The 16,689-nt window shown below is 41.2% G+C and overlaps 1 protein-coding gene across 3 annotated transcripts in view; it reads right to left on the bottom strand.

Annotated features, from left to right (window-relative positions):
* LOC132155035 (zinc finger protein 271-like) overlaps positions 1 to 7,428 on the bottom strand; it is an 84,633-nt gene extending 77,205 nt beyond the window's left edge. For all 3 annotated transcript variants that reach the window (XM_059563837.1, XM_059563997.1, XM_059563915.1), the window contains exons 1-3: positions 6,835 to 7,428; positions 5,793 to 5,894; positions 792 to 926 (exon numbers count right to left, since the gene is read on the bottom strand). In XM_059563837.1, coding sequence (XP_059419820.1) covers positions 792 to 926; positions 5,793 to 5,894; positions 6,835 to 7,342 — 745 coding nt within the window. In that variant the 5' untranslated portion in view covers positions 7,343 to 7,428. The remainder of the gene's footprint in view (positions 1 to 791; positions 927 to 5,792; positions 5,895 to 6,834) is intronic.
* Between the last annotated feature and the right edge of the window lie 9,261 nt (positions 7,429 to 16,689).

Raw genomic sequence — 16,689 nt, 5'->3', positions numbered from 1 at the left:
TGTAAACAAATTATTAAAAAAAGTTTATAGTAATAAACAACCTGCAGTTTAATGTTTGCATTTCTTTCCCTTACTATACCGAAAATCAACTGAACCGTGACTTTAAAACCGAGGTACGTACCGAACCGTGATTTTTGCGTACCGTTACACCCCTAATATATACACAGTACAGACCAAAAGTTTGGAAACATTACTATTTTTTATGTTTTTGAAAGAAGTTTCTTCTGCTCATCAAGCCTGCATTTATTTGATCAAAAATACAGAAAAAACTGTAATATTGTGAAAAATTATTACAACTTAAAATAATCGTTTTCTATTTGAATATACTTTAAAAAAATAATTTATTTCTGTGATGCAAAGCTGTATTTTCAGCATCATTCCTCCAGCCTTCAGTGTCACATGTAACATCAGTCGATCACATGATCCTTTAGAAATCATTCTAATATTCTGATTTATTATGAGTGTTGAAACAGTTCTGCTGTCGAATATTTGATCAACAACACAATTGTCTAACTAACCTCAATTCACAGGAAGTTTCCCTAATTATTAGATTTAGTTACATTTATTGCAGTGCCCTTTTTTTCAATTAGAAAATACTGTGTAATATGAGCTCTAAGTGGAGGAGATGGGGTGGGGGGGGATGCTGATAAACCTTCAATGGATAGAGGTAAGTCAGCTGTATTTATACCCTAGTGTTGATTGTCTTAAGTGTGCTCCACCTGTGCTAATTAGGATCTGACGTGCTCCTCCCGAACCTTGTTAATAAAATATCATAAAGAATAAACACCAACCTGTTAGTTCTTCAGTATCTTCAGTGTGTTTGATTCCGCAGGGTTCTGGATCTCCCATCTCCTCTACACATATCTCAATGAAGCTTTGATGCTCGTCTTCACTTGTAAACTGATGGGAATAATCCAGATGAATTTCTGTGTGGAAGAGGCAGATTTCATTATATCACTATATTAAAAAAGTGTTGACACAAAAGTAAGAGTGTAAAGCACATCCGTTTAAAATGTTAATTCAGTAACACTGCTCTCACATGATTGCTAATGCACATAATCTATGTATTTCTAAATAACAGTAAGAATGAACAATGAAAGCATCAACAGAAATCTGCTGACGCCTACCCTCAACTGCTAAATAATCAACACTACCACCATCATTACCTTAACTTTATTTTTATGTTTTTATATTTTACCAAAAAGTATTTGTGGTTGTGGAAATGACAAGGTAAAGGCGGGTTCTGGTGAAAATAACATTTCAGATATAAAACCTGTAGTAGGCCACATGGTGCGCTGACAACAACCTGCTCCTTAACATCAGCAAGACAAAGGGAAGAAGAAAGGAAGCACGCATGACCCCATCCACATTAACGGGATGGTTGTTGAACGTGTCTCCAGCTTCAAGTTACTGGGAACCACCATCTCGGAGGACCTGTCCTGGAGTACTCTTCCTCCTCAGGACACTGAAGAAGAACCAGCTGTCTTCAGCCATCCTGGTGAACTTTTACAGGTGTGCGATCGAGAGCATCCTGACCACAGTGCTCGAATTGAGTCAAGTCTTATGGGGGGTCCCCAAGTTTTTTTGGGCGGGGGGTTGGTTAGTCTCGCAATATACACTTTATACAAAATATACAATATATTTGATCATAATATGCATAAATATATACTATTTATTAAAAACGCTTGAATTCACATACATACATATATATATATAGCCCAGATCTGGCCCACATCTGACACTTGGGTGGACCGCTCCTGTTTGCCAGATCTGGGCCGGATCTGAGCTGAAACAATGTTGCTATCTGGGTGAAGTCATCTGAGACACAAATAACATCCAGGAAAACACAAGACGAAGAGTCCTTACTGTACATGAGTGCACAGAGAGTAAGTATTTACAACATTCAAGCCAGACAAAGACTGATTTTTTCCCAGTACACCAAATGCTTTACTAACAAGCATCAGGAGTGGCTCTTTAATGCTCTGGGAAGCACAAGCAAGCAAACAAGGTAGATGTCAGAGCAAAGTCCTGAGTTCACATGTGACAGGCAATGTCGGTGAAAGAATAAATGTTAATCTATAACTTTTCCACCTAGAACAGACCACAGTGGTCTGTCTGGTTTTGTCTGCATCATGCACTGCCAACTCTAGCTTGTGTGCAAGACAATGAATGCTCTTCAATGAAGGGAAGTCTTTTCTCAACTCTACAATCAGTCCACTCTCTCTTCCTGTCACGACTGATGCTCCATCTGTGGCAATGCTGATCAGGTGTGATTTTAAATATTCATCATCCAAGCCTGCTGTCAAAAGGGTATTCTTAAGAGCTTGATACAATGCTTCGGCTGTTGTTCCCTTATCTAGCTCTACAAGATCAAGGAAAATGTTTTCAATGTCATCTCTGCCTGTCACATCTGCTCTCAAGTAAATTATTAAATAGCTTTTGCCAAAGTTACTGCTTTCATCCACTGTCAAACTCACAAAAGAATCCTTGGACTTCAATGCGGATATCATTGACTTTTTCATTTTAGTGGCAATGTGTTCAATCATAGCAATACACGTATGATCCGATCGGTGTTTTGGTTTCAATATTTTTTTTAAATAAATACACATGATGAAATGAAATATACACTACCGTTCAGAAGTTGAGATCGATAAGATTTTTAAAATGTTTTAAAAAGAAGTCTCTTCTGCTCAAAGCTGCATTTATTTGATAAAAAGTAATATTGTGAAATATTGTGACTGTTTTCTATGTGAATATATAGTAAAGTGTAATTTATATCTTGTGATCAAAGCTGAATTTTCAGCATCATTACTCCAGTCTTCAGTGTCACATGATTCTTCAGAAATCATGAAAATATGAGGATTTGATGATCAACAAACAGTTATGATTATTAATGTTGGAAACAGTTCATATTTGTGTGGAAATCAAATCAAGTATATTTGTATAGCGCTTTTCACAATACAGATTGTATCAAAGCAGCTTCACAGTATTAAATTAAAATAAAATAATACAACAAGGTTTGTTTCTAGTGGAATTTATTGATTGATAGAATAAAATTAAATATCCCCAAAATATTCCCAACTGAGCAAGCCAAAACCGTCATACATTTTATTTTTCAGGATTTTTTGATGAATAGAAAGTTCAAAAGAACAGCATTTATTTGAAACAGAATCTTCTGTTACATTATACTTGTCTTTACTGTCACTTTTGATCAATTAAATGCAACCGTACTGAATAAAAGTATTAATTTCTTTCCCAACATTTTTTTATAAATTCTAACCACAAGCTTTTGAATGGTAGTGTATAATGCTACAAAAGTTTATATTTCAGATAAACTTTCTATTCATCAAACTATTTTTTTTTAAAATACTGTAAATAACGGTTTTCAACATTGATATTAATCATAAATGTTTGTTGAGCATCAAATCATCATATTAGAAGGATTTCTGAAGGATCATGTGATGAACACTTGGAGTAACGATGGTGAAAATTCAGCTTTGATCACAGAAATAAATTATATTTTATTGTATTATTTTACATTGTAATAATATTTCATAATATTACTGTTTTTACTGTATTTTGGATCAAATCAATGCAGGCTTAGTGAACAGAAGAGACTCTTGAACTTTTGAATAGTGTACATCCAACAGAATGATTCTAGCTTTATTTACCAATGTAGTATTTACCCTAAAAACAACTGGATGATTGATGTGACAATGTGATAATGTTTGTTCCAAAAGACCTGATTAAATGCATGAAACTTGTTTATTATAAATTGTGGCAAAACATGCTGTCAGCCTGTGTGTTGGTTGGGATTTTTCCACTATTTCAGCACATAGGATTTTTAAATAGTTACGTCCAGTAGGTGGCGATAAAGCACTGTCATAAGTGAGTGAGTCAGCAGACTATTCAACCATTTCAGTGAAAAAGGCTGCTTTATTCATAAACAAACAATACTATGGCAATCAAAATAAATCATTGCTATTTCAAGAGTGAATCCCGCATAACTGCGTATGTAATTCCCAAAACTTTGCCGTGTTTATACAGCCTTTGGTCCTAGCAGCATGAAAAACAAGTCATATACAAATAAATACAAATTCTGAATGGATATTAGAAAGCATAGAAAGCGCACAACTAGCGCTCCCTTTATAATTACTAAAAATCTGTTATCCATCTTCATCGAGATCTCTAGCACTAGCACTCCTGTAGAACCAGGACTGTTAATTATGAAAAAAAATAGTAATGTAAGCCTAAATGTTTCCAATATATGCTAGGAATATAAAAGCCCCGACATGGAGTGGATAACTGTTAGATATAAAGTAGAAAGATATATAGCGAGAGACAATTACCCCTCAAAAAAGTCAGTAAGAAGCTTTCTCTTCCCGACTGCGAGTGGAGGTTTATTTTTCTCCATATTTTAAAAGCTAAAATTAGCTTCACCGGAGCGGCGCCAAACAAACAGTCCTGTCCACGATGTCATGCGCGCGCACAGCGCTCTTTAGGCGGGACGTTTACATTTTAAAGAGAAATGACAACTAAACACACTTAAAATAAATTATTGTAAATAATCAATTCACGATATTTAGTGTATCCTTTGCATGCATTTATTTTGATTTGTCATTATTATTTTTACTAAAATAAAAATATCCGAGGGACCCCCCTAATTCTATTTTTTACTTCTTATGGGGGGTCCCGGATCCCCCCAGCCCCCCCTCAATTCGAGCACTGCCTGACCAGTTGCATCACAGTCTGGAATGGGAACTGCTCAGTGGCTGACCCCAAAGCACTGCAGACGGTGGTGAAAACTGCCCAACGCATCACAGGGACACCACTTCCTGCTACTGAGGACATCCAGAGGAAACGCTGTCTATGTTTTTTCTTTTCATATCTTTTCTCTGTCTTTCCTTAGGAACTCAGCATATTTAATTGGATCAGATTTTAGTCTTTCCCTGAATAGTTTGGACTTCTCTGCTGATGTTTTGGGTGCCATCTTAATGAACAACAGAGAGACTATGTCAGATTTAGTTGTAAACAATAAAATATCTCAATTTAAAACATTCTTTACGACATTGTATGTAAAGTTTGTGTGTCTACACTATATTTTTAGTACTATAGGCAAACTACTTTACTTTTAAGCACAGACAATGTCCTTGCCAAGCCAACTCTATCTCTATCTCTGTCTCTATCACTTACATGTAGATGTGGAAATGACATTTTCCCCCTTTCCCTCTAATATCTCATGTTTGACTAGCCTGTTAGTGTTAGTTTTAGAGTTAGCATTGAATAATCTCAAATATCACCTGATCAAATTGTGAAAATCCAGAAATGTTTCCGTCTGAATTAATTATGAGCGGTTCAGAAATGACATACAATAAACATATTGGCAGTATTTCTCAAATTGACCTTGATATATCTCCAATGTATTAACCTCTGCTGGGACCATTCTTGCATTTAATTCTTTAGATTTGAATGAATTGGGTTATAATGCATACTTTTTGAATTTAAAATGATATCAGTATCAGATTAAATGAGATAAGGTTGAAGACCCAAAGTCTGGCCTAGGGACAGAGGCAAAATAGTAAAAAACCCATATAAAATGACTCCTATTTTATATAAAACAACAGAATTTTTTTTTTTTTTTAAATATATAGTTATTTTTTTAGGATACTATATATATATATAGTTTTTTTTATATCTGTCAAGGACAGAAAAGGTACCCTAGTTGGAGAATCACCCGGTAACAGTATATGTGTCTTATTGGCTTTAATTGAGGACATTCTTCAGACACAAACCTGTTTGTTCCTCGGTATCTTCATGTTTGTTGTTGAACACATCTGCAATCCTGATGTCTTCACTCTCCTCTTTAATAAACGACATCTGCATGTCTCGTGTATCTAAAGAGAGAAGAAAACAGAACTGATTGTTGGATTGTGAAAACACTGAAACACTTGAAATGTTTAACACACAATCCTTTCTCCAGTTACAAGCTCCGAGCAGAGCCCATCTATGGACAGCTTCCCACTCCCTTCAGACATTCTCTGAAAGCACCAAAGTGACTGAAGGATTGCCGTAAAGCATTTCTCTGGTCGTACGATGTGTATGACGTCATTGACATTTTAAAAGACTTTTTAAAGTCAATAAGTGACTCTAAAATATCTAACACCCAGCAATGTGCAATTTATTTGCATCTCCTTTCGAATACAACATTCAAATTACTAGACAAAACAATTATATCCTGAGAAAAGTGGATTTTGAGGGGTATACCGCCGTTGACCTCCATTCATTCTGCACTCGTCCTGTGAGCGCCCTCATATGGAATCAGAGTGGAACTGCAACCAGTTCAGAAGCCGGAAGTGTAGTGAGAGTGAAACTTTTCGCCTGATTTACGCCGCAGCCTTATGACGTCACACAGACGTTCTCAAATAAAAGTCCCGTTCACGCACTCAAATCAAATACACACACGAATAATAAAACACATATCAGCGGTGTTCAGAGATGAATTCTTTAATTTGACCGTCTCTAAACTTCTGAATGCACATGTCCAACTGTTCAGCGTTTCAGTACTTAACAAAAAAAAATCATAAGTACGTATGGATGAATGATCCATCAATTGACCACTAAATGTTAAAGGTTTTGCCATGCTTAAGCAGACAAAAAAAGTAAACTTGTGATTATCATGAGACGTCGCTGTAAAGATTTAATAGATGCTCAAGAACATACGACAAGTTATTGACTAAGCGTATTTCTCGGACTAAGTATAAGTGGCGTCAGTCCAAAAACACTTCATGACGAGGAAAAAACATAAAAAGGTCGCATTTATTTACAAGACATTACCGTCTACAGCCGCGAGAGGGCGTTTCTGACACCACTTTGTTTGTGTTCCCATAGAGAGGCGGTTGCGTTGCATGAAGCGGGAACACCACGAAGGTCCTCCAGCAAAATCCTGTATGTTCATCTCCTTGGCCACTATCAGAGCGTGGAGACGTAACTGCACCGCTGACAAGCCTCTCCCGGCAGCGCGCTGCTCCAGCACCCATCTGTACACTCGTTTCTCCAGCTCTGGCCATCTTGCTTTCAGCCCGCGATTAGCTTTCTTTGTTTTCTTCATTAGAGTTAGAGTAACCTCCATTTTACGCCAGTCCCTCACAAGTTTCTCACTCACTCCAAACTGTCTTCCTGCCGCCCGATTACCGTTTTCGGCTGCATATTTTACTGCCTGCAGTTTGTATTCTGCAGAATAGGATTTTCTTTTGAGGGGCACTTTGTCATGGAGTGCGACCCCGCCCAAAAACAAGACTACCGACTTGTCGCCGGAATCCACCAAACAATTGCCAGTATCCATTGAGTTTAGCACTGATAGTCCGCTGTAGCAGTCGGAATGTCTGTTTCCCTTTACGCAAACATACTACAACTATTGCGAATCAGAACTAGCGTCAGTGTACGGCAAGTCAAATGGTTCAAAATACTTCTTCTTCTTTTGTTTTATGGCCGTTGGCAAACCAACTTAACGGTGCATTACCGCCATCGACTGGGCTGGAGTGTGAATCAGGGGATATTGGATCTTAAAAAAAATAAAAAAAAATCCTACTTGGCTAAGTCTGTGTCTCTAAGAAACTTATAACAAATTTACAGTACAGTACTTTGTGCACTGAAATAAAATATGCTCTACAGTTTCCAAATGACTACAATATTGGCAGTTCCCTGTTGGATGTTTCCCTATTATCTTCAATGAAGAATTGAGCCCAGTGTGTGCTATTCTTAACGGTGTAATTATACTTTCTTCTCTTCTACTCCTACACTCTGTCCTTCCTATATCCACTTCTGGTTGTATATTATATAAATGCCTCCCTTTATCTTGATCCACCCAATACTCCTGCCATTTTGATCTTGCATATGCTTTAATGAATGTTTTAGCTTCAGATTTACTATATGGAACTTGTAATATTCTATTGTGTTCCAGTGTTTGTTTTGCAAGTTTATCAACCTCCTCATTCCCTTTCACTTCAACATGTGCAGGTACCCAGAGAAACCTGATTTTTAAATCCTTTGCATTTAACTTATGCAAAACCATACACATTTTATGAATTATATTATTTCTTGTAGATTTCCCAGTTTTTATGCTTTCTAAAGCTGAATTGCTATCAGAATCAGAATGAGCTTTATTGCCAGGTATGTTCACACATACGAGGAATTTGTTTTCGTGACAGAGCTCCGCAGTGCAACATAACAGCGACAGAACAAAAAACACAATAAGGAATAAAAAATACAAAAAAATACAAATAGGTGGGTAAGGATTGACAATATACAAATTGACAATGTATGGCAGGTATATTAAAAAGAGCATTTATGTATGTACATGTATATTATGTGGAAAAATTGTAACTGTACGCTAAGTATGTGTGTTGGATAAATAAGTGTATGTGTATATAAATATAAATATAAGTAGTATAGTGTGTTCCATGTATGTACATGTATATTATGTGCAAAAGATTTAAGTGTACGCTAAGTATGTGTGTTGGATAAAAAGTGTAGTGTATATAAATATAAATAGTGTAGTGTGTCCCACAGTTATTATCAGCTGTTCATAAGATGGATTGCCTGAGGGAAGAAACTGTTCCTGTGTCTGGTCGTTCTGGTGCTCAGTGCTCTGTAGCGTCGACCAGATGGCAACAGTTCAAAGAGGGAGTGTGCTGGATGTGAGGGGTCCAGAGTGATTTTAACAGCCCTTTTGCTCACTCTGGATAAGTACAGTTCTTGAATAGATGGGAGGGTTGTACCGATGATTCTCTCAGCAGTCCGGACTACCCTCTGTAGTCTTCTGAGGTCAGATTTAGAAGCTGAGCTGAACCAGACAGTTACTGAAGTGCAGAGGATGGATTCGATGATGGTGGAGTAGAACTGTTTCAGCAGATCCTGTGGCAGGTTAAACTTCCTCAGCTGGCGAAGGAAGTACAATCTCTGCTGGGCCTTTTTCACAATGGAGTCAATGTGAATGTCCCACTTCAGGTCCTGAGAGATAGTGGTGCCCAGGAACCTGAATGACTCCACTGCAGTCACAGTGCTGTTCATGATGGTGAGTGGGGGGAGAGCAGGGGGGTTTCTCCTGAAGTCCACGATCATCTCCACTGTTTTGAGCGTGTTAAGCTCCAGGTTGTTGAGACTGCACCAGACAGCCAGCTCTTTAACCTCCTGCCTGTAAGCAGACTCGTCACCGTCCTGAATGAGGCCGATGAGTGTGGTGTCATCTGCAAACTTCAGGAGCTTGACAGAGGGGTCCTTAGATGTGCAGTCATTAGTGTACAGGGAGAAGAGCAGTGGGGAGAGAACACAGCCCTGGGGAGCTCCGGTGCTGATTGTACGGGTGCTGGATGTGTATTTTCCCAGCCTCACTAGCTGCTGCCTCTCTGTCAGGAAGCTGTTGATCCACTGACAGACGGAGGTGGGCACGGAGAGCTGAGTTAGTTTGGGCAAGAGGAGGTTTGGGATGATGGTGTTGAAGGCAGAGCTGAAGTCCACAAACAGGATCCTCACATAGGTCCCCGGTCTGTCTAGGTGTTGCAGAACATAATGCAGTCCGATGTTTACTGCATCGTCCACAGACCTGTTTGCTCTGTAGGCAAACTGAAGAGGATCCAGCAAGGGTCCAGTGATGTCTTTCAGGTGGGCCAGCACCAGTTTTTCAAATGACTTCATGACTACAGACGTTAGAGCCACAGGCCTGTAGTCATTTAGTCCTGTAATTTTGGATTTCTTTGATGTAAAAGCATGTCCCGCCGCCGCGCGATTTCCCCGTTGATTCTGCGTCGCGATTCGCTCTAAACAGCTGAAAGTCCGGCAGATGGAGCGCGCTGTCCGGTATGGTGTCATTCAGCCAAGTTTCCGTGAAACACAGAGCAGCAGAGTGGGAGAAATCTTTATTTGTCCGAGAGAGCAGAAGCAGTTCGTCCGTTTTGTTGGGTAGAGAGCGGAGATTTGCCAGATGGATGCTAGGCAACGGCGTTCGAAATCCGCGTTTTCTGAGTCTCACGAGCGCTCCCGCTCGCTTTCCCCGCCTGCGCGTCCTCTTGAAGCGTGTGATCAGGGCAGCCGCTCCGCCGACAAGAATGTCCAGCAAAACATCAGAATAGTCGAAAACCGGTGAAATATCGGGAGATGTGTGTTGCCGAATATCCAGCAATTCGTCCCTGGTGAAACTGATTGCAGGAATATAACTAAAGACAGGACAAACTAACAAAAACACAAAAACAACTGCAGAGCACGTCACGGAGGCAGCCATCCTGTATCGGCGCCACTCAGAGCGGTCATTGACCTATCAGATATAATCACTGAGTTATTTAACTCATTTCCCTCTACCCGTTCCAAGGCCAACAAAATGGCAACCAGCTCTGTTGTGTATACTGATGAATGATCTGTTATTCTTTCCTGACATATTACCCCATTCTTTGGAATACGTCTTCTTCTTAAGGTGCATTACCATCATCTGCTGATCTGGAGTGTGGAGTGCGCATAGATTTGGAAGACAGACACCCCCCCCCCAAAAAAAATCAATAAAAAATAAAGAAATGCCTATATTCTACATAGCGTTCCTGTGTTTTTAAGGTATTTTAACACAATTTCATGCACTGCTGATTGCCTTGAACCGTTTCCTAACAATGTATTTAAAGAAATATGATCAACTCACAGCCATCGCAATTCTTGAATTAATTGAAATCGCTCTCTTTCATATGCAGAACATTCAATAAGAATATGCTTCACTGTTTCTAACTCTCCACATTTATCACACTTTCCAGATTCATGCTTACCTATCTTATACAGACCTTGATTCAATGCTGTATGTCCAATTCTCAGTCTTGAAAGAATGACATCTTTCTTTCTATTTCCGTATCTTTTCCTCTCCTTTCCAACACTCTCCTGAATCTGGAATAGGTGTCTTCCTTTAGACCCTCTATTCCATATGTCTTGCCATTTTTAATTTGCTTCTAATGTAATCAGTCTCTTGAATTCAGCTTTACTTAATGCTATCTTAATTTCTATTTGTGGATGATTTAATGCTTTCTTTGCCAGCAAGTCTACTTCCTCATTTCCATCCACACCCACATGCTCTTAAATTATATATTGTTGTACCACTACTTCAGGTGGCATGTTCATCTCCTGTTTTTTTTATTACTTTGTGAATTTGTAAGTTTATTAGTGGCATAGGGAACAACCAAGGCAACAGAAGGAGCAATATCAATATCTTTCTACTGTTTGACCTAATAACAGCACAATATATTCTCTTCAGTGCATGACAGCTTGCCCCCATTCAGCTCCTGACAAGCACCATTGATTCCTTTTTTGCATTTTTCTATCAATTTCTGAATATGAAATCTAAAATTTAATTTAGAGTCCATCCACATACCCACAAATCTTACTACACTAATTTGTTCTAGCTGACAACCATACATTTTGACATTCAGGCTTGGATTCTTTTTCTTTTTCGAAAAACATATTACTTTTGTTTTCGCCACAGAAAATCAGAAACCCCAACTATTCGTCCATTTCTCCACCTCATTCACTGCTTTTTGGATTTTCTTTTCTGCAAATGAAACATTACGCCCCCCTTTCCATAGTGCTCCATCATCCGCATACAATGATCTTCCTATTCCCGTATCCACATTATGAAATATGTCATTTATCATTAAATTAAAAAGAATAGGACTGCTCACACTTCCCTGTGGAGTAGCATTCTCAATTGGGAGAATCTTAGAAAAAACTGTCCCTACTCTTACTTGAATTGTTCTTCCAAACAAGAAACTCAGAATCCAGTTATACATTTTTCCATCAATTCTCAAGCTTTCCAATTTTATTAAAAGTCCCTCTTTCCACAACATATCATAAGCTTTTTCTACATCCAAAAAGACTCCCACAAGCACCTCTTTATTACAGTTTTTTTCAATCGCTAACAAGCACTTAACCATACTTCAGATACTTTTTCTATACTCTTAACACAGACTCACACCTACAAAACACTATTGGCCAAATGGATAATTTTCTTCTCAAAAACACATTTTGTTAAATATATACTAAATCTTCATTTCAAAATAGAACACATCTTTCTCTGCACACACTAACTTTACTAAAACAGGGCCGGCCCCCCCTGAAATTCGATTGGCCACCCCAGGTGCCCCCCTATAAGATGTCTTGTGATTGGTTCATTTTAAGGCCAATCAGTCTATAGACTCTACTGATGTTCCCGATTCAAAGAAGTGCAGCGTTGTCAGAGAAACAATGCTCGTCGCGGACTTGGACTTGTACTTTATCAAGTGTGGGAGGGAAGTCGAGACACTAGTGATGGGAAGTTCGGATCATTATACCGACTCTGACTTTTGAGTCGCGTTTAGCAAAATGAATGAATCTTTTTTCGAGTCATTTCGTTCATTTTAGTAAAATGTTACTTCCCCAACACATCTAGTACTTACGCAAACGTTGATCACACTACAAACAATACAAAACTAAAATGCTATAAAGATACAGAAAAGATTAATTAATTCTTTACCTGGGTCTTCAGTCTGTGATTAACTCACTTCTTGTCTGACAAGGTTCAAATAATTCCTTAATCACGTGACAGATCCATGTGCTATTTCTGACATTTCTGTAACTGTGTTTTTGTTTCTTCGGGATCTGTGGTGTGTTATTATTTTATAAATAGATAAAACCTTGTTATAAATAAAATATTGATTAATTTGTCTTTTTGACTGTCTATCAGTAAATAAACACTAGGCTATATAATAATATAATAATCCAAGTATGTATAGCCTAGTTTAATTTTTAATCCAATTTTGAGTTTGCTGGTATAATAATTGCTTTTCCCAGGCAGACTTGACAATTTGGTCTAGTATATGTATAAGATGCTTGCTCAAAAAGGACATAATGACAAATTAAAAGCAAATAACATTTTGAATCCTAAATAACACTACAGTTCTATAGTCTAATCTGAAGGGTGAACTCAAAAGACATAAATCATACAACAAGGTCATTTTTGAAGATTAGAATCCACTGTAAAAAAAAAACAAATAAAAAAAAAACAAAAAACAATCAAAGATATGTCGCCGTCATACAGACGACTCGTTCTTCCAGAGTCACATTAAAGATTTGAATGAAACGTTCAAGAATGACACATCACACACAAGACACCAAACAAAGAGCTGGTAGGTAACCTTTCATGTATGGTTTAATATGTTTGTATGGTTGTCTCAGATCAATGTTTTTACCCCGTCAGGCTCTGCTCGCGTAGGTCGTGGTTGATTTCAATTGAATGTTCAGTCAACGTTTAATAAAATACAATAAAAGTAAAATACACTGGGTGATTTGCATATTTTGTATAAATTTATTTCTGACAGTGACCACATAGCAAGATTGCACCAAATGACAATATGCACAGAATGTACCATAATAATAATTGTCAGGTGACACGTTACTTGTTAATGCATGAGAGTAAGTCAGTTAGATAGTCAGTTAAATTGTCACACATAAGTGTGTCTTTTGAAGGCAGGGAAGAGAGCAGTGCCAAGCCATGAAAAGAAGTAAAGATATAGGGAGTTTCTTTCAAAGAAAAGATTAAAAAAATATTTATTGTCAAATTTAACTTAATGGATATATACAGGGATGACAAAAAATTAAATTAATCAAAAATGTGCTTTATTACTGGATTTGATTTGTGTACTGGATAGAATTGAGCTTTTTTCTTTTTTTTGGTCACTGCCGGCCACCCCATTTGGAGGCAGTGCCCCAGCATGACCCCCCACCCCACTGAAAATCCTCTAGACAAGCCCCTGATCTGGTCATAAACCTTCCACCTCCATGCAGAAAAGAACTCCTCTATGGGGTTGAGGAAAGGTGAATAGGGTGGAAGGAAGACACATATCAGTCTTGGGTGGACTTCAAACCATGTTGTTATTGCTTGCGAATGATGGAAAGCCACATTGTCCCAGGTAATTACAAAGGTCCTCATGTTTTCACCCTCCTGATCCTGCTCTGGAACCAGGCGCTGGTGGAGATCATTGAGAAAGGCAAGGAGGCGCTCTGTATTATGGGGTCCAACCTGACATCTGTGAAGGAGTAATTCTGCATGTTTGCCCCTCTCTGTCCTGGCACATCAACTGTGGCCCTTTTCCCAATTACATTTCGTCCATGTCGACGCCTTTTGGCCAGATTGAATCCTGCCTCACTCTCACCTCTCACTGCACCTCTCCCTGCATCTCTCACTGCTCCTGCTCCTCTCACTGCTCCTGCACCTCTCACTGCTCCTGCACCTCTCCCTGCACCTCTCACTGCTCCTGCACCTCTCCCTGCACCTCTCACTGCACCTCTCCCTGCATCTCTCACTGCTCCTGCACCTCTCACTACTCCTGCACCTCTCACTGCTCCTGCACCTCTCCCTGCACCTCTCATTACTCCTGCACCTCTCACTGCTCCTGCACCTCTCCCTGCACCTCTCACTGCTCCTGCTCCTCTCACTGCACCTCTCCCTGCATCTCTCACTGCTCCTGCTCCTCTCACTGCTCCTGCACCTCTCCCTGCACCTCTCCCTGCATCTCTCACTGCTCCTGCTCCTCTTACTGCTCCTGCATCTCTCCCTACACCTCTCACTACTCCTGCACCTCTCACTGCTCCTGCACCTCTCCTTGCACCTCTCACTGCTCCTGCACCTCTGACTACTCCTGCACCTCTCACTGCTCCTGCACCTCTCACTACTCCTGCACCTCTCACTGCTCCTGCACCTCTCACTACTCCTGCACCTCTCATTACTCCTGCACCTCTCACTGCTCCTGCACCTCTCACTACTCCTGCACCTCTCACTACTCCTGCACCTCTCCCTGCACCTCTCACTGCTCCTCTCACTACTCCTGCACCTCTCACTGCTCCTGCACCTCTCACTACTCCTGCACCTCTCACTGCTCCTGCACCTCTCACTACTCCTGCACCTCTCCCTGCACCTCTCACTGCTCCTCTCACTACTCCTGCACCTCTCACTGCTCCTGCACCTCTCACTGCACCTCTCCCTGCATCTCTCACTGCTCCTGCTCCTCTCACTGCTCCTGCACCTCTCCCTGCACCTCTCACTGCTCCTGCATCTCTCCCTACACATCTCACTACTCCTGCACCTCTCCTTGCACCTCTCACCTCTCACTGCTCCTGCACCTCTCACTACTCCTGCACCTCTCACTGCTCCTGCACCTCTCACTACTCCTGCACCTTTCACAACTCCTGCACCCCTCACTGCTCCTGCACCTCTCACTGCTCCTCTCACTACTCCTGCACCTCTCACTGCTCCTGCACCTCTCACTGCTCCTCTCCCTGCATCTCTCACTGCTCCTGCTCCTCTCACTGCTCCTGCACCTCTCCCTGCACCTCTCCCTGCATCTCTCACTGCTCCTGCTCCTCTCACTGCTCCTGCACCTCTCACTGCTCCTGCATCTGTCCCTCCACCTCTCAAGGGAGAGGTGGGAAGTCGTGGCCTAATGGTTAGAGACTCGGACTCCCTATCGAAAGGTTGTGAGTTTGAGTCCCGGGCCGGCAGGAATTGTGGGTGGGGGGAGTGCATGTACAGTTCTCTCTCCACCTTCAATAACATGACTTAGGTGCCCTTGAGCAAGGCATCGAACCCCCAACTGCTCCCCGGGCGCCGCAGCATAAATGGCTGCCGGGTGTGTGTCCGGGTGTGTGCTCACAGTGTGTGTGTGTTCACTGCTCTGTGTGTGTGCACTTTGGATGGGTTAAACGCAGAGCACAAATTCCGAGTATGGGTCACCATACTTGGCTGAATGTCACTTCACTTTCACTTCACTTTCACTTCCACTTTCACTGCTCCTGCACCTCTCACTGCTCCTGCACCTCTCCCTGCACATCTCCCTGCTCCTGCACCTCTCACTGCTCCTGCACCTCTCCTTGCACCTCTCACTACTCCTGCACCTCTCACAGCTCCTGCACCTCTCACTGCTCCTGCACCTCTCACTGCTCCTCTCACTACTCCTGCACCTCTCACTGCTCCTGCACCTCTCACTGCTCCTCTCCCTGCATCTCTCACTGCTCCTGCTCCTCTCACTGCTCCTGCACCTCTCACTGCTCCTGCACCTCTCCCTGCACATCTCCCTGCATCTCTCACTGCTCCTGCACCTCTCACTGCTCCTGCACCTCTCCCTACACCTCTCAAGGGAGAGGTGGGAAGTCGTGGCCTAATGGTTAGAGAGTCTGACTCCCAATCGAAAGGTTGTGAGTTCGAGTCCCGGGCCGGCAGGAATTGTGGGTGGGGGGAGTGCATGTACAGTTCTCTCTCCACCTTCAATAACATGACTTAGGTGCCCTTGAGCAAGGCATCGAACCCCCAACTGCTCCCCGGGCGCCGCAGCACTGCCCACTGCTCCGGGTGTGTGCTCACAGTGTGTGTGTTCACTGCTCTGTGTGTGTGCACTTTGGATGGGTTAAACGCAGAGCAAAAATTCCGAGTATGGGTCACCATACTTGGCTGAATGTCACTTCACTTTCACTTTCACTGCTCCTGCACCTCTCCTTGCACCTCTCACTGCTCCTGCACCTCTCACTGCTCCCTGCACCTCTCCCTGCACCTCTCACTGCTCCTGCTCCGCTTACTGCTCCTGCACCTCTCACTGCTCCTGCACCTCTCCCTGCACCTCTCATTGCTCCTGCATC

The sequence above is a fragment of the Carassius carassius genome, chromosome 1, assembly GCF_963082965.1.
Source record: "Carassius carassius chromosome 1, fCarCar2.1, whole genome shotgun sequence".
NCBI classification, from domain to species: domain Eukaryota; kingdom Metazoa; phylum Chordata; class Actinopteri; order Cypriniformes; family Cyprinidae; genus Carassius; species Carassius carassius.
The sequence above is the reverse complement of the archived record's forward strand: the minus strand, read 5'-3'. Positions and strand labels throughout refer to the sequence as shown.